Source organism: Lichenostomus cassidix, unplaced genomic scaffold (genome assembly GCF_008360975.1).
Source record: "Lichenostomus cassidix isolate B80296 unplaced genomic scaffold, HeHo_3.0 HiC_scaffold_889, whole genome shotgun sequence".
Taxonomy (NCBI): domain Eukaryota; kingdom Metazoa; phylum Chordata; class Aves; order Passeriformes; family Meliphagidae; genus Lichenostomus; species Lichenostomus cassidix.
Window position 1 is genome coordinate 10,829 of NW_028147810.1, and position 27,630 is coordinate 38,458.

The 27,630-nt window shown below is 52.6% G+C and overlaps 3 protein-coding genes across 3 annotated transcripts in view; all 3 read left to right on the forward strand.

The window, feature by feature from the left end:
* Nucleotides 1-4,349: 4,349 nt before the first annotated feature.
* LOC146420671 (uncharacterized) overlaps nucleotides 4,350-27,630 on the forward strand; it is a 38,208-nt gene continuing 14,927 nt past the window's right edge. The window contains exons 1-2 of the mRNA XM_085048034.1: nucleotides 4,350-4,903; nucleotides 24,965-24,985. Of these exons, the coding sequence (XP_084904160.1) occupies nucleotides 4,350-4,903; nucleotides 24,965-24,985 (575 nt within the window). The remainder of the gene's footprint in view (nucleotides 4,904-24,964; nucleotides 24,986-27,630) is intronic.
* LOC146420672 (serine/threonine-protein kinase pim-1-like) lies at nucleotides 12,294-14,892 on the forward strand. Its single transcript, XM_085048035.1, has 6 exons — nucleotides 12,294-12,903; nucleotides 12,996-13,045; nucleotides 13,288-13,654; nucleotides 13,890-14,066; nucleotides 14,320-14,469; nucleotides 14,716-14,892. The coding sequence occupies exons 1-5, from the start codon at nucleotides 12,294-12,296 to the stop codon at nucleotides 14,424-14,426; spliced, it is 1,311 nt and encodes a 436-aa protein (XP_084904161.1). The 3' UTR covers nucleotides 14,427-14,469; nucleotides 14,716-14,892.
* LOC146420673 (uncharacterized) lies at nucleotides 26,271-27,007 on the forward strand. Its single transcript, XM_085048033.1, has 2 exons — nucleotides 26,271-26,408; nucleotides 26,543-27,007. The coding sequence occupies exons 1-2, from the start codon at nucleotides 26,334-26,336 to the stop codon at nucleotides 27,005-27,007; spliced, it is 540 nt and encodes a 179-aa protein (XP_084904159.1). The 5' UTR covers nucleotides 26,271-26,333.

Genomic DNA, 27,630 nt, shown 5'->3' on the forward strand with positions numbered 1-27,630 from the left:
CTCCTCCTCATCCATCTCCATCGCTTCCTCTATCTCCTCCTCGTCTACCTCCATCTCTTCCACTCCGTTCTCTTCTAGATCTATATCCATTCTTTCCTCTTCATCAAACTTTCTGTCAACTTCCATCTCCTCTTCATGGTCTCTGACAGCCTGCACAGGGAGCAAAACCTCAGAGTGGGGTCCCTGTCCCACAGCATCCCCTCACAGCTCCAGCCCGCCCGGGCTCTCAGGGGATGTCCACCTCCATGGAATGGCACTGTACCTCCATTGGGACGAATGGGAGCATCCTGCAGGGATGGATGGTAAAATCCAGGCAGCAGGGAGCGTTCAGGACTGATGGCACTATCGGGGAACAGGTGAGAAGCAGGGTTGCAGGGGTGCTCTCAGAGCAGGGCAAAGCGCGTGTTCACACAAGGGCAACTGGTTGTGTTGTGCCCTTGGCTGGGCGATGGCAGTCCCAGCTGGAACACCAACTGTGACATGACAGCAGATCCAGGACCACACCCCTGTGGACCATGGCAACCACAGAATGATGGAATCCCTGAACGGTTTTCCTTGGGATGGACCCTGAAGATCATCTTGTTCCAAGCTGAGCAAGCTCCCACCAGAGCAGGTTGCTCAGAGTGCTGTCCCAGCTGGTCTTGCATGTTCCCAGGGATGAGGCATGCACAGCCTCCGTGCACAGCCTGGGCCAGTGCCTCAGCAACCCCTGTGTAAAATGCCAGTTTCCTTAGAGACAAGCTAACTTGACCCCCTTGCAGTTGAAAGTCATTCCCCCTTCTCCTCTCCCCACATCTTTCCCAGTGGTTCCTGCAAGTCCTGCATGGCTGCAGTGAGGCTTTCCCATGGCCTTCTGCAGCCTGAGCATCCCCAACTCTGTCTTCACTGGAGGTTTTTCTAACCTCCAAGCAAAACAGGCAGAAGCACTGCTGGGCTCCTTCTTTTTCACTCTGGCAACTACCTTCTCCTTCCCTGAGCCCTAGGTGTGAGTGTAAGTCATCTCCTAGTCTGCCACTTCTGCAAGCCACATGAGTCATTTTGATCCTGGAAACCTCAGCAGACTTACTTTATTTTTCCCTTTCCAGTACAAACACTTTTTCAGCTTTTAAAATCTGAACAATTTTTAAAAACAATAGGACACAGCCTTTTAACAGGATTGCTTATCAACTGCCTCGGAAAGCTGCCCATGCAAGGACAACCCCGTGGGCACCATTTCCTTACTCCACGAGCAAGTTAAAAAAATGCCCAGTTTTGTACCAAGTTCCTTTCACTTTTTAAACATGACTAGCTGAGAGCTGAAATAAAAAACTGCCCGTAGCTTCAAGTGACTAGGCAGGAACAGTACAAACATAGCATCATTTTCCGGAAGGTCAGACTTCTTCCTTTTCATAGTTTTGTTATGGGCAGTCCTGGCTCCCTCTTTTCTGGGGAAGTTCTTCCTGCCCAGCCACTCTCAGGCAGCCCTGGCCAGGGCCCAGGGAACCTGGCGCTTGGCTTGCTTTTCTCTTTGCTTTTCTCCCTGGTGGGAGGGGATGGAAAGGGGGCTTAGGCAGGATGCTCCCCCTCACCTGCGCGGTGAGGACTCCCCTGGCCCATCCCAAAGTACTGAGGGTTGGCTTGATACTCCTTCCTTGGGCTGGAGAAGAAAAAGAGGTTTTGATGTCTAAGAGCAGGTTTTGCAGTATGCCCAATGGCAGCTGGAGCTCGTTCCTCAGCTGGAGAAGCATGTCAGCAGCTGGAGAGCAGCTCCAGATCAGCAAAGGCCAGAGCAGCGAGAGTGGAGTCTGGTGGTGTGAGCATGTGGCAGGGCTGGGCAAGTGCTGTGGGGCCAGGTGTCCTCTGCATGCCCCCCCAGCTGATGGTTGATGCTCCTCTGGCAGGGGAAGGAGTTCTTAGTGAATCAGGGGAGCATGAAGTGGCCAAGTGGACTCCAAGGTCCCTGTGGTCCTCCCCAGCCTGGGAGCATGTTTCAGGCAGCTCAGGCAGTTTTTGCTGGGGGACAAAAGGTGGCCAGGTGCATCTCTGCTGGGAGCTGCTGCTGCTGCTGCTTTGTGCTGCTTGGAGCACAGAGCTGCTCCTTTATGCACTTGGGGGCATCAGGGAGGGAAGTGTGTTGCACAAGAGCAGGGACAGCCTGGTGAGGGTGACAGGCACTGTGTGGGAGCCAAAGGCTGGCTGGTGTGGATGGGTTCATGAGCTATAGTGCTGAGCTGATAGAAAAATATGTTCCTCTGCTGTAAAGTGCCAGAGTTGCTTCCATGGAGGCTTTTTAATTTCCTCCTCATCCTAGTGGTGAAGTCCCCATTGGCTGATCAGTGGAGGGTGCCCATGCTGGGCTCCCAGGGAGAGGCAGATTCTGTGTGCAACAGCTCTGTGGGACAAGGCTGTAGCTGCTCAGCAATGTGGAGAACCTTTTCCAGCCTGCCTGTTCATGGCAAACCAGAGTCCTCTAAAGCCTGGCTCGTTTCTAAAGGTGGTGGTTGTTCACTGTTATATTTCTTGATGAGCCTCTAGCAGAGCTGTTTTTACCTCTGCTATGACCAGTGTTGCAGACAGTCCCGCTAGCTGCAGTTTGGTAGCTGAAACTGCCCACCCACTTGTAACCATCGATGGAAGATGTTGGGGCTTTGAGTGTTCTGGACTAAAAGCAATAATAACTAGTGCCTTAATGCAGGCTGCCTCTCGTCTGCTCTAGCCCTGTGGACAGAAGTGGGAGCCAGGCTCCAAGTCCTTTTCAGACGTGATTGGACTTATTCTGCGGAAGGAACAAAAATGGACTCCATCATGTATTTAAAAGGTAAATACTGGTTCTTTCTGCTTCTCTCATCGTTTCTAAAGGCATTCACACCCTTTTCTCCTCCCAGCCGGGAGACTCAGCAGCTCCTGGGAAGAGCAGGGCACATCAGGCATGGCTCTGCTCCACCAGCCAGGCAAGGCACTGGCCTTGGCGATTGCCAAAGCCTGGCAGCTCTACAGTTGCCGGCAGCCGGAGCAGCTCGGCTCCCGGAGCCTCCAGCGCCGGCCGAGCCCCCTTTGCCCCAAGGTGCTGCCGGCCCTGCTGCGGCTGCCGTGGGCAGCGGGTGTCCGGGCAGCTCCGTGCCTGCCCCGGCCGTGCTCGCGGAGCGCCGGGCTTGGAGGGGACGATGCCCGGGCAGGGGCTGAGCTCGGGCACCTGTTGGCCCTCGGGCTCCTGTGGGAGCCCCAGCCCCGCAGCCCCGCAGCTCCAGCCCCGCAGCCCTGCCGCTGCCAGCATCGCACCCCGCCGGGACTCTGTGCCGGCAGCCAGCGCCGACCGTACAGCCACCTCCGGGCATCCACGGCCCCTGCCCAGCACGGCCTGCACTGCCCCGTCCAGGGCTCACCCGAGTCGGGCTCAGGCTCCAGTGGCTGCAGCAGGAAATCGGGCAGCGCCAGGATCACCTGGCGTGGCTTTCGTCTCTTGAACAATGGCACAGAAATGTAATGCACGGGAGGAGCAAAGCCCAGAGCCCTTGGAGGCTCCAAGCCTTAACCATCAGCCCCTGCAGCTCCAAAAGCTGCTCCCCGCAGCCTGGCTCCAGCAATTCCCAAGGCTGCCGTGGCCTTCAGAGCATGACAGGGATTTGTCATCCCTGCAGCCTGATGCCAGCTCTCGGCCCAGGACTCCCGAAGGCTCAAGGAGGAAGGCCAGCAGAAGGTTTTTTACCTGTTTGGTGGCATCGCTGCAGAGGCTGCTCCTGTCAGAGTCGCCTCTCTGATGGTGACAGACATGCTCCTGGGGACACTGCTCTGCCTCAGCCCAGGAACACGGGCAGCGCCCAGTGCCGGGAGCAGCGTGAGTGAAAGCTCCCCGTGCGCAGAGAGCCCCAGCCCTGGGGTGGCCGTGCCAGCAGCCCCAGAGACCTCCAGCCCCAGGAACAGGGAGCAAGCCCAAATCACAACCCTGTATATGCGGCTTGTGCCCAGAGGAATGGCAAAGAAAGCTCGGGAGTGGAAAACAAATGACAATTTATTTACAGAAGAGCAGCAACAACAACATGCTGCAGAAGGTATTTACAACAGAAGAATCTTTATAACTACAACAATCTATAGAATGCATTTATAGTGGAAGGTTGTATCCAAAAACTAAAATTTAAAAAACATATTTACAAAAGGCCATAACAACAACTAATAAAACGTATATACAGGATGTCCATCACCTCCATCAGTCCTGGAAGAAAAGCAAGCAGCAGGGTCACAAGAGGATCCACACTGGGGAGAGGCCCTAGAAGTGTTTTGAGTGTGGGAAGAGGCTTCACACCAGCTCCAACCTCCTCCTGCACCAGTGTATTCACACAGAGGAGAGACCCTTCCGCTGTCCTGACTGCAGGATGGGCTTCAAGCTCAACTCCCACCTTGTCAGCCACCAGCACATCCACACCGGGGAGAGACCCTCTGAGTGTGGGGAATGTGGGAAGAGCTTCAGCAAAAGCTACAGCCTGATTCGCCACCAGAGGATCCACACTGGTGGGAGGCCTTTTGAGTGTGAGCAATGTAGGAAGAGCTTCGGCAGGAGGTCTGAGCTGATCGTCCATGAGAGAATCCACACTGGGGAACGGCCTTATGAGTGTGGGGAATGTGGGAAGAGCTTCAACTGGAGCTCTCACATGATCAAGCACCAGATGGTCCACACTGGGGAGAGGCCCTATGAGTGTTCCAAATGTGGGAAGAGGTTTCTGACCAGCTCCAACCTCCTTCTACACGGGCGGATTCACACAGGGGAGAGACCCTTCTGCTGCCCTGAGTGCAGGAAGGGCTTCAAGAACAACTCCACCCTCATCACCCACCGGCGCATCCACACTGGGGAGAGACCCTATGAGTGTCCTGAGTGTGGGAAGAGCTTCTCCAGCAGTTCTCACTTGACCAAACACCAACGGAGCCACTGGTAAGGGAAGCCCTGCAAGTGCCCTGACTGCAGAAAGAGCTTCATGTGCTGCTCCAACTTCATTCCCCATTGGAGCACCTACGTTGGGAAGAGCCCTGATGACCCTCACTTGCAGGGACCCACACTGGGAAGACACCTGGCTGGTGGCTTCCACATCCTCCTGATTCCCTGTAGCCACCTGGACAAACACAGGCTGGAACATCCATCAGGACTCACATTGATATCGGAAATTCTTTGGGAAGGGCTGATTTATTAACTTTATATCCCCTAAAAAATGTCACCTGCTGTGTCCAGTTGTTTCTTCTGGTGGCATCAAGCAACACTGGATGATCTTAGAGATCTTTTCCAACCTGAATAATTTCCTTCTTCATCCTGTAAAAACAACCCAAAATTGGGGTAAAATTAAATAAATGAAACAAAGTAATCTAAAGCTGCACCATTTTACTGGGATTTGTGGGTGACTTTGAGATTCAGGGGAAAATTAATGAGGATTTGGGTGTTCTGGGGCTGCCCAGGCTGGGGTACATGGCCATGATCTCATAGTTGTGCCAGCAAAACGTGTCCACCTGAGCCCATCTGTTCTCCATTAATTCCGGTTTTTTGTCCCAGTGCCTGGCCTGGGTCTCCCCATTTGGGGTGTGCTCCTCAAGGTGCTCAAATTGCTGCTGAAGTGCCCAAGCTGCCCCCAGCTGTGGTTGTTCCTGTCCACCAACCTCTCCTGGTCAGTGTCATGGGGGCTGGGAGGGGGTTTAGGGGTTCCTGAGGGGACTGGGAGGGGCTTTTGTGGCTCTTGGGGGCATTTGTGGTGCTTGGAAGGGTCTTGGTGGAGTCTGTGAGGGAGTTTTGGGGTCCTGGCCTGGCTCTGTGGCTTGGAGAGAATTTGGGTGGGTCTTGGAGAAGATAGGAAAGGGGTTATGGTGTCTCTTGGGACCATTTATATTGCAGGGAGTGGTTTGGGAGGATCCTAGAAGGAGCTGTGGGGTGGTTTAAGAGGCCTGTGAGTGACTATGGAGCTGGGAGGGGCTTTGAGGCCATTGTGATCCCCCAGACCCCCAAAGCTGCCCCCAGACGCTGCTCCCCAAGATGCTGCCAGGGTTCAGGGGCTCCATGCTGGGGTTCATCCTCCTGGTGCTGTGGGAGAAGGTGAGGGGTGTCCCCAGGGATCATGTGTGTCCCCCAGAGCGTGGGTGACCCCTCCCCATCCCAGTGTCACCCCCTTTTCCCTCCCCACGGGGCTCCTGACCCAGCTCCTGCTCCCCCCAGGAGGGAATTTGGGGAGGGGGCAGAGGGGGTGCACAGCCCCCGCCGGGGGATGACCCTGAGCCAGCGCCCTTTGTTTAGCACCAACCTGGGCTTGGGGCTGCAGGAGGAAGAGGCTGATGGGAAGCAGATCCTGCAGGTGGGACAGTGCTTGGGGTCAGATCAGCAGTGTTGGACTTCTCTGGGGGAACTGTGAAGGTGGGTGGGGTTGAGTGACCTCACAGTGACCTCACCCAGCCCTCTGTGACATCACACAGCCACCGTGTGATGTCACAGACAACTCTATGATGTCATACCTCCCTGTAATTTCATACACCTGCGCTGTGATGTCACAGCTCACTCTGTGATGTCACTGCCTCCTCTATGATGTCACAGAGTAAGTCTGTGATTTAACAGCTGCCCTGTGATGTCACACAGTCCCCCCTATGATGACACAACCCACTCTGCGTGTCACTACCCATTCTGTGATGTCCCACAGCCTTTCTGTGATGTCACAGAACTGCCCTGTGATGTCACAGCCCTATATGTGATGTCACAACCCTGCTCTGTGATGTCACACCACCACCCCGTAGTGTCACAGCCCACTCTGTGATGTCCCACAGGCAGCTCTGTGATATCACAGCCCACTCTACCATGTCCCATCACCATCCTGTGATGTCACAGCCCTCTCTGTGATGTCACACAGCCTCCTCTGTGTCACAGCCTGCTCTGTGATGTCACTCATTCCCTCTATGATGTCATAGCTGCTTGATGACCTCACACAATGCATTCTGTGATGTCACACAGCTCCTTTCTGACATCACAGCTGCTCTGTGGTTCTATGACAGCCACAGAGGTGTTCCCAAAAATTCAGTAAAATAAAAACCTTCTTAACACCAGTGCAGCATTAAGCAGCAGCATTCTTTATTTGGCCAGATGCACAGGGAAGAGCTCCTTCCAAAGCTGTGCATGCTGAGCACGGGAAAGTTCCTGTTTCTATCCTGTATTTTACAGACCTATTCAGTGATTGTCCCAGAATAAACTTACATATGATCATCTTTTACCCAAAATCATTACCATACTTCCCCCCACTCTTTGCACATCTGTTCTTCTGTCCTGGGGCTCTCTTTGGTGGTCCCTGGTGGTTGGTGACCCCAAAGTCATACCTGACTGCCTGGTGAGCTGGTAGAAGTTGGCACACCTGGGCTCATTGCTTCCTACAGAATAAGCACTGTGAGGTTCCAGGGGCCAGGGGGTTCTGGAGAATAAGCATTGTATGAACCCAGCAGGTGCAAATGATTTTTCATCTGGCAACATTCCCCCTCTTTGAGGCTTGGGAAGCTCCTCTTCCCTTCAAGCCTTCATAAGCCTCACTCTGCTATTTTACTCACATTCTGTCAGTTCCTCAGTTGCATTCACAGTTGTGTTCTTTACACAGCTTAAAACAAGTGTCATAATCACAATTATTACTGTGATCCCAATCATATTTTACAAAAGTAAGGCCAACCAAGCAGTCAGAGAAAATCCAAGTCCTTTAAATATTTTATTTAACCAGTTACTTTCTAATCCTCCCCTTAATTCCCTGCTGGATGCAGCAACCGATTTTATCCTCTCTGCCTGATCATCCAATTCAGCATCACATTTAGAAGGTGCACACAAGTTTGTTGTTTCAATTCAAGTATCCTCATACTCCATGTAACAGCAAAAGATCTAATGACAGTTTGTTCTGTAAGGTCATTTTAGTTGTGGCTTGCAATTGTGCATTTATTTCAGTAAACCCCAACTGAGTTGCATTCACTAAAGTTCCCATTTGCAGTCCAATGCTGTGTGTTTGGTCTGTTCCTAAAGGCAGATCTTTGAGGAGTAAAGATGGATTCTAAAATCCATCCCACTGCAGTTCCCATGCTGGGATGTTTCCAAGTTTCATCCCCTTTAACCTTTCCCCACAGCTGGGTTCCCAGGGGTGATTCCTTCCACAAGGGACATAACCTTAAAACCCCAAGTGTCCATTGTGCTCTTGATTCCCCCAAGGGCAAATGTGTGCCCCAAATTCCATCACTTCCCACTCATCCTGAGTGAACTAATGATTTCACCATGTCCTGCTGACAGTCTGTGACTTGCCAAGCTGAACTGTTTGTTAGGTGAGACCTAACAGGTGTCATTAAGAAAGGCAGAATAATTTCTACAGACACATCCCACCCTCAGAGCCTGGGCCACAGCCATGAGCCACTGTACCTCAGGATTCCAAACAGTTCAAGTGTCTATCCAAATGCAATTCCACTTTTCCTTTGCCCTGGGATCCTTTGGCCTTGGCCTTATTAAATCAGGGTATTTTATACCCACCTGTAAGGGGTCCTCTGGGAGGCCTGGGCTCCCTTCCCAGTCCAGACACCACTGAACTGGCTGGATATATTCCCACTGTCCTGTCTGAGGGCTATTCCATACTTCTGGAATTTGACATCCCCAAGGGGTATTCAGTGCAATCTGTCAGCCAATAGATATTTCCTGAGGTGATTTCCAGGTCCAGTTTTGAGATATTACAATTCTCAACAGTGTCGTTCTGATGTGTAAGAATTCCTTTGGAAGGAATATTCTCCTTCCATCCCTTTCCATTTGCCCTGGGTGCTATTTCCTTCCCACACCTGTTCCCAGATTTTTGTCAAAGCGCTGACTAAAGCTCCCCACGGAATTGGATTTTCTGCAGAGAAAATGTGTTGGCAAACAAGCTGTTATAGGGGTTACATTCTGTAATCTGCAAAAATCTTGCACTAACTTTAAGACCACATTTCCCTCCCCAGAGGTTAACAACATAGTTTCTATTGTTATTATAAATATGCAATTAGTCATCATCTTCATCTAGATCCAATAAACAGCATCCCCTTAGAAAATCATATTTGATACCTAAAACAGTAGTGTATATATATATATATATATGTAACCTGCAGGGTCCAGGGTATCAGTCAGTTTTCTCTGTGCTGTATTTAATGTGTGGTTGCTGGTTTTAGCTGCGTGTGATGAACCCAGGGTTCAATTCCTTCCATCCTGAGGGCAGTGTAGGTTACCAGGAGAACTTGGAAAGCTCCTTTGCACTCTTCCTTCAAGGGTTCAGAGCTCCAACTCTTTACATACACAAAATCCCCAGACTGGAATGGATCAACAGGGACATCCACAGCAACTGGTCCTGACAGGGTTATAAACCACCTTTCCTAAAGAAACCAGGTATAGATTTAAGTCTGTTTCTCCCTTTGGATGGATTTCTCCAGGAACTGATGGTGTTTGGTACAGCCAACCCTACAGCAATTCACTGTTTTTGTCCCTGGCTGAATTCTGACTCACAGAAGAGCCAGAGGAAGGGTCTGTGGCTGTTTTAAAGAGGTTTCTTGGCACATTTTCCTAATTTGTTGTTTCATATTCTGATTCATCCTTTCCATTTTCCCACTCACCTGTGGTCATCAAGGGCTCTGTCAGTCCTTTTTTATACCCAGGGTTTTGCTCAGCTGTTGCACCACATCTGCTATAAAATGGAGGCTTCTCCCTGAAGACAAACCAAGTTGCCCCCAAATCTTGGTATGATTGATTAAGCATAATATTTACCACTTCCCTGGATTTATTGGTGCGACAGGGAAAGACCTCTGGCCATCCAGAAAATTTGTTCACCAATACCAAAAGACAGTGATTCCAAATTTGTCTGGGTAATTTGGAGAAATAGATTTCCAGTAACTTCCAGGTGAATTTCCCAGTTTAACTGTTCCAGGAGGTGGCCTTTTCCTGTTTATGGGATTGTTTTTAAATAAATTGAACAATTCACTGTTACCGATTTTGCAATTTCATTCTATCCCACACCAAGCAGAGAATTTCAGAGATTAGATATCCTGGACTCAGTCCCCCAGTGGGTTTTGTTGTGGGTTTTTTCCTTTATTTCCCTCATTACAAAAGCTAATTCATCCATCCCTCTTCATTCTTAGTGGCTTTTAACATATTTGGTAAACATTGATTTTTACAGGGTTCCACTCCCCTCCCACTCGGTTAGGGGGGTCTCACCCCACCTTTTAGCACCCCTTCTCCCATCTACCAGCCCCATCCCCCTGATCCTCCCCCAGCTCACCACAGAGCTCCTCACCTGCGGCCGGGGGACTCCCAGCGCCACCAGTGCCACCAGTAGGGCCCCAGCTGCCCCCACACGCTCTTGCCGTGCCCAGCGCCGGTTTTGCAGGTGCCCAGAGCCCCAAAGCAGCCCAAAGCGCTCTGCCCTGGGGGGTCCCCAAAGCGGCCCCGCCCCACGCGGCACTGGCAGCACCAGTCCGGAGCTGTCCACCCTGAGTCCATCCCGTGCTCAGCAGAGCATCCTGTGCTCTGTCAGCACTCGCTGCTCCTTCGGGAAGGATTTGGGATTTCTGCCAGGCACAGACACTGAACCTCACCCCAAACTGCCCCGGTGCCATTGCTGTCCCCTCGGCGCTGGGCAGCTGCTGTCCCAGGGCAAGCAGGGACACAAAGGAAGCCAAGTGCAGCCCAGCTGCCCGCGCTGATCCAGACGAGCCCCAGGGACAAGGTCCTGCAGAGCCACACAGAGCCCTCGGCTCCTGGCTGGGAACGGCTTGTGTTGTGGCTGCTCCAGCGGCCAGAGCGAGTCCTGGAGCTCCCCCAGCTCCTGCAGCAGGACCCAGGTTCCACCTGCTCTGCCAGGCCCTGGCCAGGGGCCAGCAGATCCACTGGCTCCATGCAAAGGGGGAAGACAAGAAGAATGCATTGGATGCAGCCCCCAAGGACCTCGAGCAAATTGTTCAGGAACATCCAGACCTTGAGCTGATGGTTGCAAAGCTGCAGCTGGCAGAGTTCTGTGGCACAGGAGACCCAGCACAGGAAGAGGAGACCTACAAGGAGCTGCAGGGGAAACACCCTGAGCCTCAAAGGCTGTCACACTCCAAATCTCTGCTGGAGAAAGTTCTTCCTCTCCAGGAAGGGATCCCGAGATGAGGCTAAAGCAAAGTTTGTGGCTGGTGACAAATTTCCTGTGCAGATAGAGCAGAGCAGGGACTGCAGGTGGAGGCTGGGAGCCTGGGAAGGAGGGCGTGGGGAAACTGTTTTGTTAGGGTTTGTTTTAGTTCTCCTTCTCATACTGTGATTTGCTTAGAAATCAATTCCATTAATTTCCCTAACTTGTGTCTGTTGTGCCCCTGACAGTGACCAGTGAGTGACCTCTCCCTGCCCTCATCCCAGCACACGAGCCTTTCCTCCTGAGTTCTGTGTCCTGCACCTGTGAGGAGAGTGACAGAGCGGCTTTGGTGGCACCAGGCACCCGGCCAGGGCCAGCTCAGCCCAATAATCCCTGCAATTCATTCCCTCCAGGAAAGGTTCTTGAAAAGAGCAAACAGGACTGTGGAGAAGATTCCTGGAAAACTGAAACAGCTTTCCAGAAGTGAAATGAAAATGCAAAGAAACAATCTGAGATGTTTTCCTCTATTTATTTATGTGCTCTCCTTTTCCATGTTGCACTACTTCTCTATGCCATTAACTGCAAATGGATCTCACCTCGAAGATCCATGACATAGCATGTTTTAGACTCTCTGTAATACCATGAGTTACACACAGTTTGTCTTTCCCTGTTCTGCTTGGAAAGCAATGCTGGAGACACAAGTGCAGTGCTTGGGTCAGGTATGAATTCTAGAGACAGGGAATGTGCTCCGCTAGTGTTTGACCCTCAGCAGGAACAATGCACAGAGCAGCCAAGGGGATTGCTGTGCCACTGTGCAGCAGTCAAGCCTCTGGATGTGGGCTGAACACGGCAAAGTTCCCGTGTATGGACAGACTCAGGGGCTGCCCCCGGGGGCGCGCGGGGCTCGGCCGTGGGGCGCGCGGGGGCGAGCGGGGAACGGACAAACGGCCACTCGGACAAACGGCCACTCGGACAAACGGCCACTCGGACAAACGGAGACTCGGACTAACGGAGACTCGGACTAACGGCCCCGGAGCTTCAGTTGCAGCGGCGGCAGCGGCGCAGCTGCAGCTAAGGAACAGTTTCTAGGACCCTCTCCGTCCCTTTCTCCTGCTCCTCCTCTCCCTCTCCCCCTGTCCCGCCTCCTCTCCCGGTGTCCCTTTCCCTGTGTCCCCTCCCTTTCGCGGGCTCCCTCTCCCCCTGCCGGGCGGGGCCATGCGCCCGGCCCGCCCCCAGCCCCGGCCGGGGCTGCCCCCTTCCCGCCCCCGGGCGGCCCGCCGCGCTCTCGGCTCCGCCCGGCTGTCGCCGGCATGGCTGTGGCGCTGCTGGGCGGGCCTCAGTGGCCACGGCTGGGGCAGCATCGCCTGTCCCTGGCTCCGCCTGTGCGGGCGGCGGCCCCGGCTGTCCCGGCCCCAAGCCCGGCGCCAGCCCCGGCGGCCCCGGCTCCAAGCCCGGCGGCGGCCCCGGCTCCAAGCCCGGCGGCGGCCCCGGCTCCTCCCGGAGCCCGAGGAGGACACACACGACTCGGCCGCTCCCGCCGCCTCGGCCGCAGCTTCCCCGGCCCGAGCTCCGCCGCTCAACAGCGCGGCCGCCGGCCCCGAGCCGCCGCTGCCCCGTTGCGAGGGCGATGCCCGGCCCGGGGCGGTGCAGAGGCGGTCGGGGGCCGCGGGTGGCCCCGGGCCGGAGGCTGAGATCCGCGTCTCGCCCGCAGGAACGACGCCGGAGGCCCTGCTGGAGCGGTACCGGGTGGGCTCGCTGCTGGGCAAAGGCGGGTTCGGCAGCGTCTATGCAGCGACACGCGTGGCGGACGGCGCCCCGGTGAGTGGCGGGGCTGGCGGCGGGCGGAGGAGGAGGAGGAGGGTGGGGCTGGGCAGGGCGGGCGGCGAGCTCATGCCACTGCTCCCCTTGGCTCGCAAGTGGCCATGAAGTGTGTGTCCCGGAGCCGCATCCGGCATTGGGCCGAGCTGGTGAGTGAGCCATTGGGGCGAGCGGGAGAAAGCGGGGCGTGCCGGGTCCGTGGGGATAAGCCGGGGCCCGGCAGGCTGCAGGGCACCAGGACGCCTGCAGGGAGGGAAGGAGGGAGGGATGGAGAGGGAGCGGGAGCGTGGGCTCAGCGGAGGACGCAGAGCATACCGGGCTGGCTGAGGGCATCATTGCGGAGCCCCGGCACGGCATCAGCCCCGCTGACGGCACGGTGCTCCTCCCGCAGCCTGACGGCACCAGCGCACCCCTGGAGATAGTCCTGCTGAGCAAGGTGTCCACGGGGTGCCCTAGCATCATCCAGTTGTTGGAGTGGGCTGAGCTCTCCACCTGCATCTGGATGGTGATGGAGCGCCCGGAGCACTCCCAGGACCTCTCCCGCTTCATTCGGGCACGGGGCTTCCTGTCCGAGGAGGTGGCGCGGGAGCTGTTCCAGCAGGTCCTGGAGGCTGTGTGGCACTGCACCATCTGCGGGGTCCTGCACAGGGACATCAAACCAGAGAACATCATCATCGACCTGTGCACGGGACAGGCCAAGCTGATTGACTTCGGCTGTGGCACCTATCTCCAGGAGGCAGCATACACCAGCTTTGCAGGTGAGCCCAGCCAGGGCTTTGCTCCCACTCCCAGCATCTGGTGGCCCAGCATGTCAGGGCCCAAGCTTGGGCCTTCCCAGGGCTTCCCAGGGCTGCCCTCTTGCAAGCCCAGGTTTGTGCACGAGTCCCACTGCTGGCGAGAAGGCAGTGGCTCGCACAGCATGCCCAGGGATGCTGGGGCGAGGCTCTGGGAGCAGGCAGCGTTCCCCTGATGGACTGTGTGTGTATTCTGTAGGAACAGCAGCCTACAGCCCCCCGGAGTGGAAGGACTTCGGCTGGTACTACGGCGAGCCAGCTACCATCTGGTCCCTGGGCATCGTGTTGCACCAGATGGTCTGCGGGGAGCACCCGTTCAGCAGGGGCCGAAGTATCAGCTGGGGCCAGCTCCCGCTGCCAGAACGGCTCTCTCCAGGTGCATCCTCATCTCTGCGGCACGGGGGGGAAGAGCAGCGCTGGGAGGCAGCAGCGGGCTCATGAGCTCCTGCTCTGGCAGCTGCTGAGGAGGTGGCACACATCCCGCTCTCCTCCCAAGGAGAGAATGCATGGGGAAGCTTAGGCTGAGCTCTGAGCATATCCAGCATAGCCTGGGCGTGCTCAGGAATAGTGAGGCAAAGCAGACAGGAGCCTTCTCCAACTGACTGGCACTTTCTGCTTCCTCTCCGCAGACTGCCAAGGACTCATCCGGTGGTGTTTATCCGTGCACTCCATGGACAGGCCATCCTTGGAAGACCTGTTCAGTGATCCTTGGGTGCAGGATATTCATCAGCCGTAGAAGAAGGGAGAGAGCCACACAGCCCATTGGATTCACTGGCCTGGTAAGTGGCAGCTCCACACAAATCCCTTGGCAATAAAAATCCAAGGAACGCAGCCTTTTTTGTCATGCCCGTGTCACAGAGCAGGGGCCATGGGATGGGAACACGCAGCTCTCTCATGTGCTGGAGCTAAGCTGCTCTTGCCAGCACTGCTGGCCACCACGAAAGCTGCTTTTGCTTGTCCTGCTCGGCGCACTTCAGCTGGGGCCCTGGGCAGAACACTGACAGCCTGGTCTCTCCCACCCCCAGGGAAGAAGGAGCCCCCAGAGGAGCTGCACCAGGTGGGGCTGCTGCTGGAGACACGGAGGACGACGTGGAGGATGACAAGATCTCCCTCAACCTGGCCCCTGGTAAGCTGAAGACGATGCACTGGGATTTGGGCACCTGCTTCAGAGCCAGGCTCCACAGCCAACGTGCAGATGAGTCCACAGCCAGGGGGATGCTCCCACACGTGGGCATTGCACAGCCTGGCTGGGCACCGAAGGCTCCCTGCCCGCTCTGCTGGGGCAGGTGCAGCTCATTCTTCAGTGGGCTGCCAAGCTGATTTTTAGCTGGGCTAGATCCCAAATGGGAGCAGCAGCCCCAGGCCCTAGCAGCAGCCCCCAGCCGGTAGCGTGCCCTGGGCTGGGGCTGGAGCTGGGGGCAGCCACCCTGACCAAAACAAACCCCCATGGGGGGAGCAGAGGTGGGACTCCAGAAGCTGTGCAGCAGCAGGTTTGTTTGGCATGGAAGGGCTTGGGCTGCTCCACTGCCCTTGTTTGCCCTGGATTGCCATTATTTTGGGGGAGCAATGAAGGGGGAAGGGAGAAACCTTGGTTTCCCCCAGCCGTGAGTGGGTTTTTCCCTGGCATGGAGGGGTCAGTCCTTCCTTGAGCTCCTGACAGTGATAATGTTGTAACTTTTTTCTTGCTTAAACCCTTTCTTTGTAATCTCATTATTTTGCTGTTTGGTTTTTAAAGGAAGAGCTCTCACTGTTGTCTGGTCTGAATGGGGCAGTGCTGGGACTAGCTGCAGAATGGCTCAGATGTGCCCTTGGAGAGAGGTGAGGACATCCTTTGGGAGCAGCTTTTCTTCCAGCAGCAGATGCCATGAGGTGGATCCCCATCTTCTCAGCAGGGGTGAGATGAGGGCTCTGGGGAGATGGCAGCGAGCACAGGAGCATCCTGCTCTGGGCAGGTGCTGAGGAGGTGGCTCTGCCATGGCTGGCTGGAGGCTGGGCACATGTCCTCTCCTGCTCTCCTCCCACAGGCAGCAATGATGGGGAGGTTTGGGCACAGCTCTGAGCTCAGCCAGCATGGCCTGGGCACTGCAGGCAGTTGGGACAAGGGGGACAGGAGCCTTCAGCTGACAGGCAGTTTCTGGTTTCTCTCCTTCCAGCAGGGCTCTGTGGATGCTGAGGCTGCTCTGGGCTCTGCCAGGGCTCTGCTGGGGCTCAGCCCTGAGCACAGCTGGGCCTGCTCTGCCCTCCCATTGCTCTGACAGCTCTGCATCAGACGAGCCTGTTCTGAGCACACCGACGGAGCTTTCTGCTTGTGCAGGTGAGTGAGACTCTCCTGCAGGCCCAGAGATTGCAGTGAGGGATACACATCCAATTGGCAAGAACCCCAACACTCCACAGTCCCAGCTGAATGCCTGTATGTCCACAAGATGTTTTGTCTGTCCCACTCTTCATTCCTTTTGGGTTGGAATTGTGCAATTGCACTTTCTTCCTCCTCTAGAAGTGCCGCGAGTGAGCCAAACCTGGCGACTGGGCTGTTGTTCCTAAGGCAGTCCTGTCTGGAGTTGGTGAATGAAGAATTGCCCTTCTCCACTTCCAAACCAGAGCAAAAAGCTGTAAGTGGGACTTTGCGTCTTTAAGAAACCCCTGACAATTTCAAAGGGAATGCACAGCTCATTCACAGGGTGAGAAGGAAGGGCATCTTGCTAATGAGATGGGGATCAACAGAATCTAGATTCCCAGTCCTGCTTGGAGCTGGCATGGCACAATCAATTTCCTATTGCTTCAACCACAATTTAAAATAACTTAATATTGGAAACAACCCCAAAATCTGTTAAAAAAGGCTGCTGAGGCCAGTAAGATAGATCCATTCTATCAGCACATTGACAAAGTAAATAACTGAGCTCTCTTTTACAAAAGATCAGTTACCTCTTAATCCAAGGTTACAGATGATTTTACACTACACACCTGAGTTTTGTTTTTATCTTTCATATTTCATCTAGGCTTTTTTTCTATTCTTTTTTTCCTTAAACAGAAAACATGTCCTAAAAAAGAAACGTCCTTTGCTCCTGGTTCTCGTGTGAAGCAGCTCCCTTCCCACTGGCCCCAGGGCTTGGGGCACTGTCAGCACCTGCTGCTTCAGCCACTGCTTCTGCTGGCATTGAGAGCAACAACCAAACTGTGGCTGATCCCGAGGGAGCAGCAGCAGGGCCTGGAGCTGATCCCTGAGTCTGGGGCAGGGCTGGACAAACGACCCCACAGCAGCAGCAGGAAATGGAGCTGACTTTGAGCACAGCCCCTGCCACTCTTGCCTCCTGTTTGCAGTGGTGTCACAGCAGCCTGAGGCACCTGGGAGCCCTCAGTGCCAGCAGGGACTTGAGATGGCAGGCCCTGGGCTCCTGGAGGTTGTGCAAGGAACGGAGCTGGGCACTCCCTGTCCATATGGAGCTTGCAGATGGAAAAGGCTGCTGTGCCCAGGCAGCTCCAAGGGCAGAGAAATGAGGCTCTCGAGCACTTGATCTGGGCCAGTTCCACAGTCCTGGGCAGCAGCCAGTGAGCAGAGGGGGAACAGAGGGCACAGCAAGAGGGACAAAAGCAGTCAAGTGCAGAGACTGGAGAGAGCCAGACCTGGCAGAAGGAACAGCTGCTTCCTTGCACTCTTGAAGAAAGCTCTTGGCTGTTTCAGAGCACTGAAAGGCCTGAAGGGCAGAGAGGAGGTGACACCAAACAATGCTCCTGTTTTCACACCCTCCCCTCTCAGTGTCCCAGAAGGAACTGGATTAACTGTATTCTTCTCTCCGAGTTGTCTCGTTCAGCATGAGCAGCTTAGCACCAGGAGCTAAAGGAGCTGAAGCCTTAGGCCTCAAGAGCTGACCAAGAGGGAACTTTCTGAGCAAACTAATGCTGCTAACGTGGACCAAGCTGAATGGAGCAGATAAAATCCTGGAATTCTAGAGTCCTTTCTGTTGGAAAAGACCTCTGAGCTCATCAAGCCCAGCCGTTCACCCAGCACTGTCAGCCCAGCACTAAACCACATTCCTGAAGTGCCAAGGCCTGAACAAGAGGCCTGACTGAGGCCTGAACAACAGGCCTGAGCCAAAGGTGACCTCTCCATGAACCTTCCAAACAAAGGTTATCTTTGTATCCACTCATTAGTGAAATATTCATGATCATTAGCATTGTGATAGATGTATCCACTGATTAGTGAAACATGTATTGACTTTTCTGTATTTAGAAGCTAAACAAGGCCATGAAATCCAACATCTGGCCTGGTTTGGGGGTGTATGGTCAAAGTCAAATCTCTTGGTTCCTCCTTGAGCCCTGGCCAGGCTTTGGGAGAATCCAAGAGGAGAATGAATCCAGATTTTCCTGCACTGGAAGTGCTGTCAGTTTGTTTGTTCAGCACTCTCCAGGCTGGGCTCTCTCCCAGCAAGGTTGGAAGCCTCACCTGTGGCTGGACACAGCTGCAGGAATTGCCAGTGTCCAGAGTGGCTCTGCAGTCCTTGGCTGTGACAGCTTCCCCAGCTGATGTGTGGGGCTGGGTGATGGTAAAGTCTGAGGGTAACTGGTGATGGATCTTTCTAAATCCCTTCAGGCAGTCTTTGGTAGGAATGATTGGGTGCATTGCTGAGCTTCTCCTGTTGTGATTCTTTGCTGCTCTGAGCTATAGGAAATTGCAGTGATTCCTTCAGTTGGTGTCTGTGTCTTTGGTGCTGGCCCTGCCCACTGGCAAAACAAAATTGGCATAGTCTGTCCAGATCACAGCAAAATGTCACTTTTTAAATATAAATGTAAGGAATTGGTCCCATCCAAGATTCCCTGATGGGAAGACCTTCCCTATAGTTCACTGGCTCTGGAGTGGGCTGAGATCAGAGCACCGTGTGAGCAATGGGGAAGTCAGCTAAAAGCAGCTGATCTGCTGGATGTATTAAAATGCATCCAAAAATTGCATTTGGAAAAAGGAGAAGAACCTGTGGGTTTGGGAAGACATACATGGATTTTGTTAACAGCATACTGGAAACAGCACCAACAAAAGGAACGATTGGTGTAATGTTCCAACATGGAGTGACAGAAGAAGTTTTTAATCTTGAGCTCAGATTCATCTCGGCAAGTGAAATAATAATATAATAAATAATAACTCTATACGTATACATTATAGTAAAAACTTAATATATAATGAAAACTTTTCTATAAATATAAATATCAATATCAATGTAAATATCAATATAAATAAATAAAATTATAAATATAAATATAAATATAAATATCACAACATAACTTTGTTATTTGTTAGCTTTGGCTGCTCAGAAATGTAACTCTAAATACCTTACAGAATATGATCGACCAGGACCTGAATGTCAGTGGTAAACACTGTGAGATTGTTTACAATAAATACAGGAGGAAGAGATGAAATTGGCTTTTTTTATAGGGTTTGCTGATACTGTGATGTGGAATGCTTTTTCTGTTACTGTGAAATACAAAGTGTTTAAGAATGATGGGTTTTTCACATACCAGACTATCCACAAGCTGCAGGTCTGGTTGAACAGATGAAGGAGTTGTTACAAGAGCAGTTGAAAAAATGAGGAGGAGGGAATGTGTCCTGATAGAGAACTCCTCTCACAGATGTGCTCCATATCCTTAACAATGAGCCCACTGGGGACATGAAAACCCTTGGTGTGCATGGCTGCCCCTAATTTGCAAATCCAACCATGGACAGTGAGACTTGGACTTCCTGGGAAATTGTTCTGGGTGTGATGGCTCCTTGCAGGGCCACCCCAGAGGCTGCAAGACCTTTATGCACTGGAATTAATTAGGATAAATCAGAAGCAAATGAGAGTTATCAATACCAAAACAGGGATCCAGATTCCTCCAGGACACTTTGGTTTGATAACTGCTCACTGGAGCTTGGCCTTGCAAAGTGTTCATGTGATGGGAGGAGGAATTGATGGAGATTATGGAGGAGACATTCAAGCAATTCTATTAAAGAATAGTGAACAAGACTGGATTATTCAACCCCATAACAGGGTAGCAAAATTATTGATATTGTAGTTTTAAAAAAAATTGTGAAAAAAGGAGATCCACTTCAAATCAACTACTCTTTGTGGAGATAAAGGGTTTGGATGCAGCAGTCCTAATAATGGAGCCAAGGTGTGGGTCCAGAGGCCAAATGGCCCCCTGAGCCAGCTGAAGGAACAGCTCTGGGGAAAGACAACACAGTTTGAATCCTGAAACTTGGGCAGGAACAATGGGAATATGTCCCTGCAGCCAAGTGTTCTATGGGAGAACAAGTAGATGTCATAGGATGTTGTTTCACAGATCCTGCCAGACCAAATCTCCCTGTTTGCCCCAACGTTCCCTTTGGAAAATGCTCTGATCCACAGGTCTCCATGTGAAGGCTGATGTGACCCTGAGTGCCTTCCACAGGAATTCCAGCCAGGAGCCTGGAGCACCTCAAGGACTGGGACCTGGCAGCTCTCCAGCCGAAGGGGAAAGGACCCCACCAAGCCTTGTTACCCACAGACACCACAGTGAAGTTGAACAGCAAAGGACCTTGGGGCATTATTGTGGAATTAAAAAGGAGCCAGCTCCATGGACAATGGAATTATTGTTCCTGACCTGAATGAGATTGAGGAAAAAGAATGTATAACCTTGTCACTGAAGTACTGCTTATAGCTGTAAGTTGTATCTTGATAGTCAACCAGAATCTTTGTTTACCTGAAACACCTCTAAAGTGTCACCAAGGGATTAGTCATGAAAATACTTATGAAAATATAAAGACCAAAGTAGCCAAGGTACTCATTGTAACTAATTGCTGGGTATGTTCTCAACCAATGTTGGGAGGAACAGGATTCCCTTGGAGGGCCCACGCTACAGGGTGGCAGAACTCTGTCAATGGGCTCTGACTTGTAACAGAGCTAGTGAAGGGATAATTAAAGAAAACTGTGCTGTAGAACAGAGGAATACATTTATCAATTTTACAGGATTCACTAGGATTTGCCTTCAAGACAAACCTCCCCTGTTATAGTTAGAGGCCAGAATGTGAATGGATTTCTGTGCTTGAACATCACTCACAATGTCAATAGAGCTTGGGGTGCTGGAGCTGCTCAGGGTCAGTGTTACACCACTCTCAGCTGCAGTGCCACCCTTTTGGCTACTTTGGCAACAACCACAGGGAAGGGTTGGGGACAAGAGAATATTTTCCACCCAAAGAGTGCCTTTGATTTCAGAAAGCCAAAGACTCTGGTTCGCCCTATGTCCCATGTACATTGCTTTGTCCTGTAGACTTTACATTAAGGAGCTAAATCGATTATTAGAAGAAATAGCAAATGATACTGCAAAAATATTGAATAGCACATCCTATGAGCTCCAACAAACACAAATGGGAGCTCTACAGAGCCACATGGCCTTGGATTATCTGCTTTCTGTCCAGGGAGGAACCTGTGCTATTCTAGGACAGGAATGTTGCACTTGTATCAGTGATGGGTTTGAGTCCAACAGTCAGGAATGACCTCAATAGAAAGAGCAGTAGAAGAAGGGCAGAAAGAGGAAAATTCTTCTTGGTGGGATTGGCTTCATGGCTGCCAAATTGGAGGCTGCTGTGAAATGCATTTGTGGCAGTGACTGTAATCATTGCAGTGTGTGCACTTGGTGTGTTATGATTCCATGTTAGAGTTGTTGTAACACTTTCTGCTGACTTGTCTGAAAAGAGACACAGTCTCAGTAAAAAGGGGGATTTGATAAAGAGCATATAGAATAGGAACTAATTAGGCATGTTTTAAAAGGAATGTAAATTATAGATTTGAGTAATGAACTGGAAGAGCACTTAATTGAAATCAAGTGGTGACACCTTTACACTTATACCTAAATCTATTCTAAAAAACTATTATCAAAAGAATTGTTATGGAGGTTGTACTTCATCTGTCAGTGAAAGGACCCATTAACTAATAAGGCCTGAACAGTCCTTTACTGAGGCCGGAGTAATAGCTGACCTCTTGATTAACCTTCCAAACAAAGGTTATATTTGTATCTGCTCATTAATGAAACATTATTACCAAAATGATCTATGTATCTGTTCACTGGTGAAACCTGGTTTTGCCTTTCTGTATTTAGAAGCCAGACAAAGCCCCATGTGTCTTTGTTGGGGGTGCAGTGTGAAAGAAAGCCCCCTTGGTTCCTCCTTGAGCCCTGGCCAGGCTTTGGGAGAAACCAATTAGGAGAATGAATCCAGATGTTCCTGCACTGGAAGTGCTGTCAGTTTGTTTGTTCAGCACTCTCCAAGCTGGGCTCTCTCCCAGCGAGGTTGGAAGCCTCACCTGTGGCTGGACACAGCTGCAGGAATTGCCAGTGTCCAGAGGGGCTCTGCAGTCCTTGGCTGTGACAGCTTCCCCAGCTGATGTGTGGGTCTGGGTGATGGTGAAGTCTGAGGCTAACTGGTGATGGATCTTTCTAAATCCCTTCAGGCAATCTTTGGTAGAGATGACTGGGTGCTTTGTCCATCTTATCCTTTTGTAATTCTTTGCTAATGATATTGTGCATTGCTGAGCTTATCCTTTTGTTCTTCTTTGCAGTTTTGTGTTATAATAAATTACACTGTTCCCTCAGTTGGTGTCTCTGTCTTTGGTACTGACAGTGCCCACCAGCAAAACAGACACTGAGGGCCCCATAGAACCAAAGAGGCATTGTGACACTGCAGGGCCTCCTGTAACCCAGGGGACGATGGTGAAACTGTGGGGCTTAAAGGAACCAAGGTGCCATTGTGACACTGCAGGGCCCCATGAAGAAAAGGAGACCATTGTGACATTGCAAGGCCTCATGAACCAAGGGGCCATTGTGACATCATGGGGCCCTAACCAACCAAGGGACACTGTGACACTGTGGAGAACCATGGAACCAAGGAGAGCATTGTGACATTTCAGGGCTTCATGCAGCCAAGGGTCCACTGTGATACTGCAGATCCAAGGAGACCTTTCTGGGGTCCTTCAGGGCCCCATAGAAACAAGGGCCATTGTGACACTGTGGGGCATCATGGAAACAAGGGGCCATTGTGACACTGCAGGGCCTTCAGGAACCATGGAGACCATTTGGACACTTCAGGGCCTCGTGGAATCGAGGGGACATTGTGACACTCTGGGGGCCCATGGAATAAGGGAGATCATTGTGACACTCTGGGGCTCCATGGAACCATTCTGACACTGCCTGGACTTGTATAACCAAGGGTCCATTGTTTTCTTCTCCCTGGCACTGCCCAGTCCAGCCTCTCCCTACCTCTGCCCCAGCCCAGCAGAGCAGCCCAGTCCTATCTGGCCCTGCAGCAAGAATGGGAAGCAATGGAGGTCAGGGACAGTGACTCTGTGTCTGGAATGCTCAGGAGATCCTCAGCTCTGGCATCTCCTGCAGCCCCAGGACAGCCCCACTGCCCAGGACAGCAGCAGAGAGTTTGCCCCAGGGCTCCTCAGGCAGCTCCTGCTGCCCCAGCTCTTGCCAGGACTCCTGTGCACACACACAAGGGCTCCTGCTCTTCTCCTGGCACATCCCAGCTGCCCACAGAGCCTTTCCCAGGAGATCACGGCTGTGCTGGCCTGAGCAGCCATTGCTGCAGCCCCTGCCCTGCTCCCCACAGCCCCACAGAGCTGGGGGTGCTGCTCTGCAGAGCACGGGGGCTGTGCTGCCTGGGGCCATGGGCTGCCTCTGCTGGGCTCTGCTGCTCCAGCTGGGACACACAGGCAGCTGATGGTGCTCCCTGCACTCAGCCCTCCCACACGAGCTCTGCTGGGGCCATGGAGGCTGCTCAGAGCTGCCTGCCTTGTTCCAGGCCTGCCAGATGGCCTTGGGGCTGCCCTGGATCCTCCTCTGGAAGTTCCCTGAGGCTCAGAGGAGGCACTGCCCACACTCCTTTCCCTGTCCCTGTTGTGTCCCCAGGGGCTGCAGAGCTCTCATGGGTCACAGCAGACATTCAGTCCTTTATCTCTGGGTGACTCTGATGCCTGGAACAGGCTACATGAAAACAGATGCCAAAACAATTAGGTGTATAAATAGCAGACAAATTTATTCAAGGCCTTCAAGGTACATTTGGGCAAGCAAAGTCTCCCTCAGGGACTACACCCAAAATAGATACCAGATCACAAGCTCTTTATCTTTTTTAAGTTTTGTCTTATTAGCATATTGGTCCCTAATTCTCTAATCACACCTTCAGGCAATGATATTGACCACCCCAGGCCCTGCTCCCCCCTTTCCACTGTTGTTCAGATATTTTCTGGCCCTAGGGTAATGAATATGTCCTTGAATCTCTATCCAGAGAGCTTTATTTTGGTTAAATGTGTTGGGAACAGAGGTTTTCTGCATTCTGTGAGAACAGAGAACTACACCAATTTACAGACACATGAAGAAAAAAAAACCCCAAAATTATTAAGGCATCATTGTGATCCCAGGGATATCCCAGACCATGTCACTTCATGCTCAGGATATGCAGTGGGGGGAAGAAGGAGGAAGGGGGAACATTTGGGAGGATGCCTTTTGTCTTCCCAAGTCACTGTTCTGTGGGATGGAGCCCTGCTCTCCTGGAGGTGCTGAACAGCTGCCCAGCCCTGGGAAGGGCTGAAGGAATTCCTTCTTTTGCTTTGCTCATGTGGTGCCTTTTGCTTTCCCTGTTCAAGTGCCTTGATCTCAACCCAGTCCAGTTTTTACCCTCCCAACTCTCTTCCTGATCCCACTGGTGGGGAGTGCCCGAGGGGCTGTGAGGTGCTGCCTGGGTTGAACCAAGACACCAATTGTCTGTGCTTTGCTTTGCAATATTTCAGAGCAAGTGTGTGTTTTATTCACCTCAAGGAGTGTAACAAAAATTTCCCAACAGCTTCTAAGAGATAGAAATGCCAAACATATTTAAAGGGTTTATTGATAACTTAAAAAAACATGCAGGACAATGAGCCTGGAAATCACAGTTGTTTATTTACTCAATGCTTAATGGATACTCAATTTACTTAAGCATTTACTCAACGCAGAAGAGAGCTCTTGTGATTTACTGTGAAGAAATATTCAGGGATGCCTTAGAGAGCTCTGTTCTTCCTAATTTGCTTTACTGGGTTCTTCTTCTACTTTTACATGTTTATAATTTGAAAATTGTAAAATATATCTTGTCTTTTGGAGAGGTAAATCCAACTTGTTTTCTAGTCTAACTTTCAAGAAATTTCAGTGTCAGAGTTTCTGAATGACAGGAAATTCACTGTCATTCAAATATCCTGAAGAATTAATTGTTAAATTAATACTGGAGGCTGTCACATGCAGCCTCATTCAGAGTCATCATTGGTAGATGGCACACATTAAATCCTTATATTGAAAGATTTCAAGATCCCACTATTAAATTTTATAGGAATCTCCTGTTCCAGAGTCACGACAAAGATCTAACAGATGAAACACATCAAATATTATCCTTTGGATCTCCAAGCATGATGGAATTGACTTCTCCACGCTGATGTGAAATGTTTCACAGTAGTTTGTAGAACCAGAGAACCATGGAACCCCAGAACGGTTTAGCTTGGGAGGGACCTTGAAGCCCATCCAGTGCCACCCCCTGCCATGGGCAGGGACACCTTCCACTATCCCAGGCTGCTCCAAGCCCCAGTGTCCAACCTGGCCTTGGACACTTGCAGGGATCCAGGGGCAGCCACAGCTTCTCTGGGCACCCTGTGCCAGGGCCTCCCCACCCTCCCAGGGAACAAGTCCTTCCCAAGAGCCCATCCAAGCCCTCCAAAATGGGAGGATTCACCAGCACTTCCTCTTGCAATTTCCCAGTTTCAAATGGAGCTGTGTGAATGTTTCAGCCTTTTTTGAAATTGTATTCCAGCAGCTCATCTCTGGAGTTCTTTCCTTTGCCTCCTGAACCGTGGGAGTTCTCCTCCGTTTTATTCAGCATTCTAAAGGGGCAAATGATGGAATTCTCAACTCTGGTGGAAGGAAAACCTTTTTCCCAATGAGCCCAGTATTTGCACACCACAATTCTTGACCATAACCTTTGTCTTGCACATGTTCCATGTGCAAGAGCCTCTGCATTTTTCAGTGGGGCCTCCATCCTGATTTTAGAAAGAAATTCTGTGCTGACTGTGCTATTATCAGAGTTAATAGACACCAGAAAATTATTTTTGGACAGAAAAATGATTTTTTGAATGGTTTGCACCATAATTTCTACCTTCTAATTATTTACAAACAAATTTCAGCCTGCAGTGATGCCTTCTAGAACTTTACAGCTGTGCATGATGTGCAAACCCAGTTTTTTAAAGCTGTGGCACATGCACTGATTGCTTTTGCAGTCCCTGATGTGTCCCTGCGAGTGGCTGTGTGACAGCTCTGTCACCGCCCTCTTTGCACACTGCTGTCCCAGCCGGTTCCAGCCGGTTTGCAGCTGGTTCTGAGCCCCCCTAGCCCGCCGCTGTCCTGGGGCTGCTGGGGAGTGGCCCGTGGGGACAGCAGCGCCTTGCAGGCTCCTTTGTGACGTGTGGCTGCGTGTGCCCAGAGCCCATTGTGACACCTGGGGACACGGCGTGAACGGGAGGCTATAAAAGGGCACCAAATGGCTGGGGGTGCTCAGTGCCAGGGGAGCAGCTCCGTCTGGAGACAGCATCTCCCCGGGCTAGGGTAGCATCGGAGCGACTCCAAGATGTCCACGGACAAGGAGATGAGCACCGACGTGCAGCCCAAGAAGAAGTGGCTGATGTTTGGCAGAAGGCAGAAGGTGAGGGATGGGCTAGCAGGCAGCTGCCTCGGGGCTCGGGGCGGGCTTGCGGGCACGGAGGGAGCTGCTGTGCCAGGGGGCCGTTTGCACCGCAGAGGGCCAGCTGGTCCTCATCCTTCTCCTGCTCCGTGCAGCTGTCCAACTGCGAGTCACGGGCAGCCCCGCAGGAAGCTGAGGAGCACCGTGACTCCTGTGCTGCCTCTGTGGCGCAGGCGGCAGCAGCAGAGAGCCGGGCAGCCCCGCACAGCCCCAGGGGCCGCGGCCAGGCTCTGCTGCGCTCGCTGCGGCGCGGCTCCCGTGCCATCCTGAGCGGGATGGCGGCTGTGATCCGGCGACGCGGCCAGCAGCCGGGGACACGGCGGCCCCCGCATCAGGGCACGGGGACAGGGACGGCAGCAGCAGCCCCCGCACTGGGGCCGGAGAGCCGGGCAGCTGCCCCGCACAGCCCCTGCTGCCCCCCCAGCCCGGAGCCCGGCCAGCTGGAAGCTCTGGGTGGGCAGGGGGCAGGGGCAGCAGCAGGGGTTGTGCTGGCAGAACCAGAGATTAATGAGAAGTCCTGTGTCATCCTGGATGAAGACTGGCAAGGGGAACATGAATGAGACTCAAGCTTCAGAAGTGGAGAAGAGAGGCCTCCTGTGAGGCCCCGTGAGGCATGGGCAGAGCACAGGAACCTTCATCCATGACCAGCCACAGGCCAAGGCCCAGCTCTGCCCATCAGAGCCCCTCACAGCAAGGAAAAGGCCTCAACTCCATACCCAGTTATGCACCAGTGCCCACCAAGCCCCTTGCCCAGCCAGCTGGAAGATCTCGGTGGGCAGGGGGCAGGGGCAGAAGCAGAGCCATGCCTGTCAGGGGCACCAACCACAGAGGGAACCAGCTCTGAGGAGCTCAGGTCTGTGTGCAGTTTGCCAGGGCTGTCCACAGTGTGGGCAGAGATCACACACCTGAGCTGGAGCACTGAGGAGGAGAGAGCCTCAGGGTCCCTCCCAGGTGAGGCATGGCCTGAAGATGAAGAGCCGAGCAGGAGGACTGGGGAAGAGAATGGCTCAGGCTCCTTGCCATGTTGGTCATGGGCTGAAGACACAGCTGAGCTGGAGCAGTGAGGCAGAGAGTGGCTCAGGGTCTCTCCCATTAGAGGCCTGGGCCGAAGACAGAGACCTGAGTGGAAACGCTGACGAGGACAGTGGCTCTGTGTCCCTCCCAAGTGACTTGTGGCCAGAAT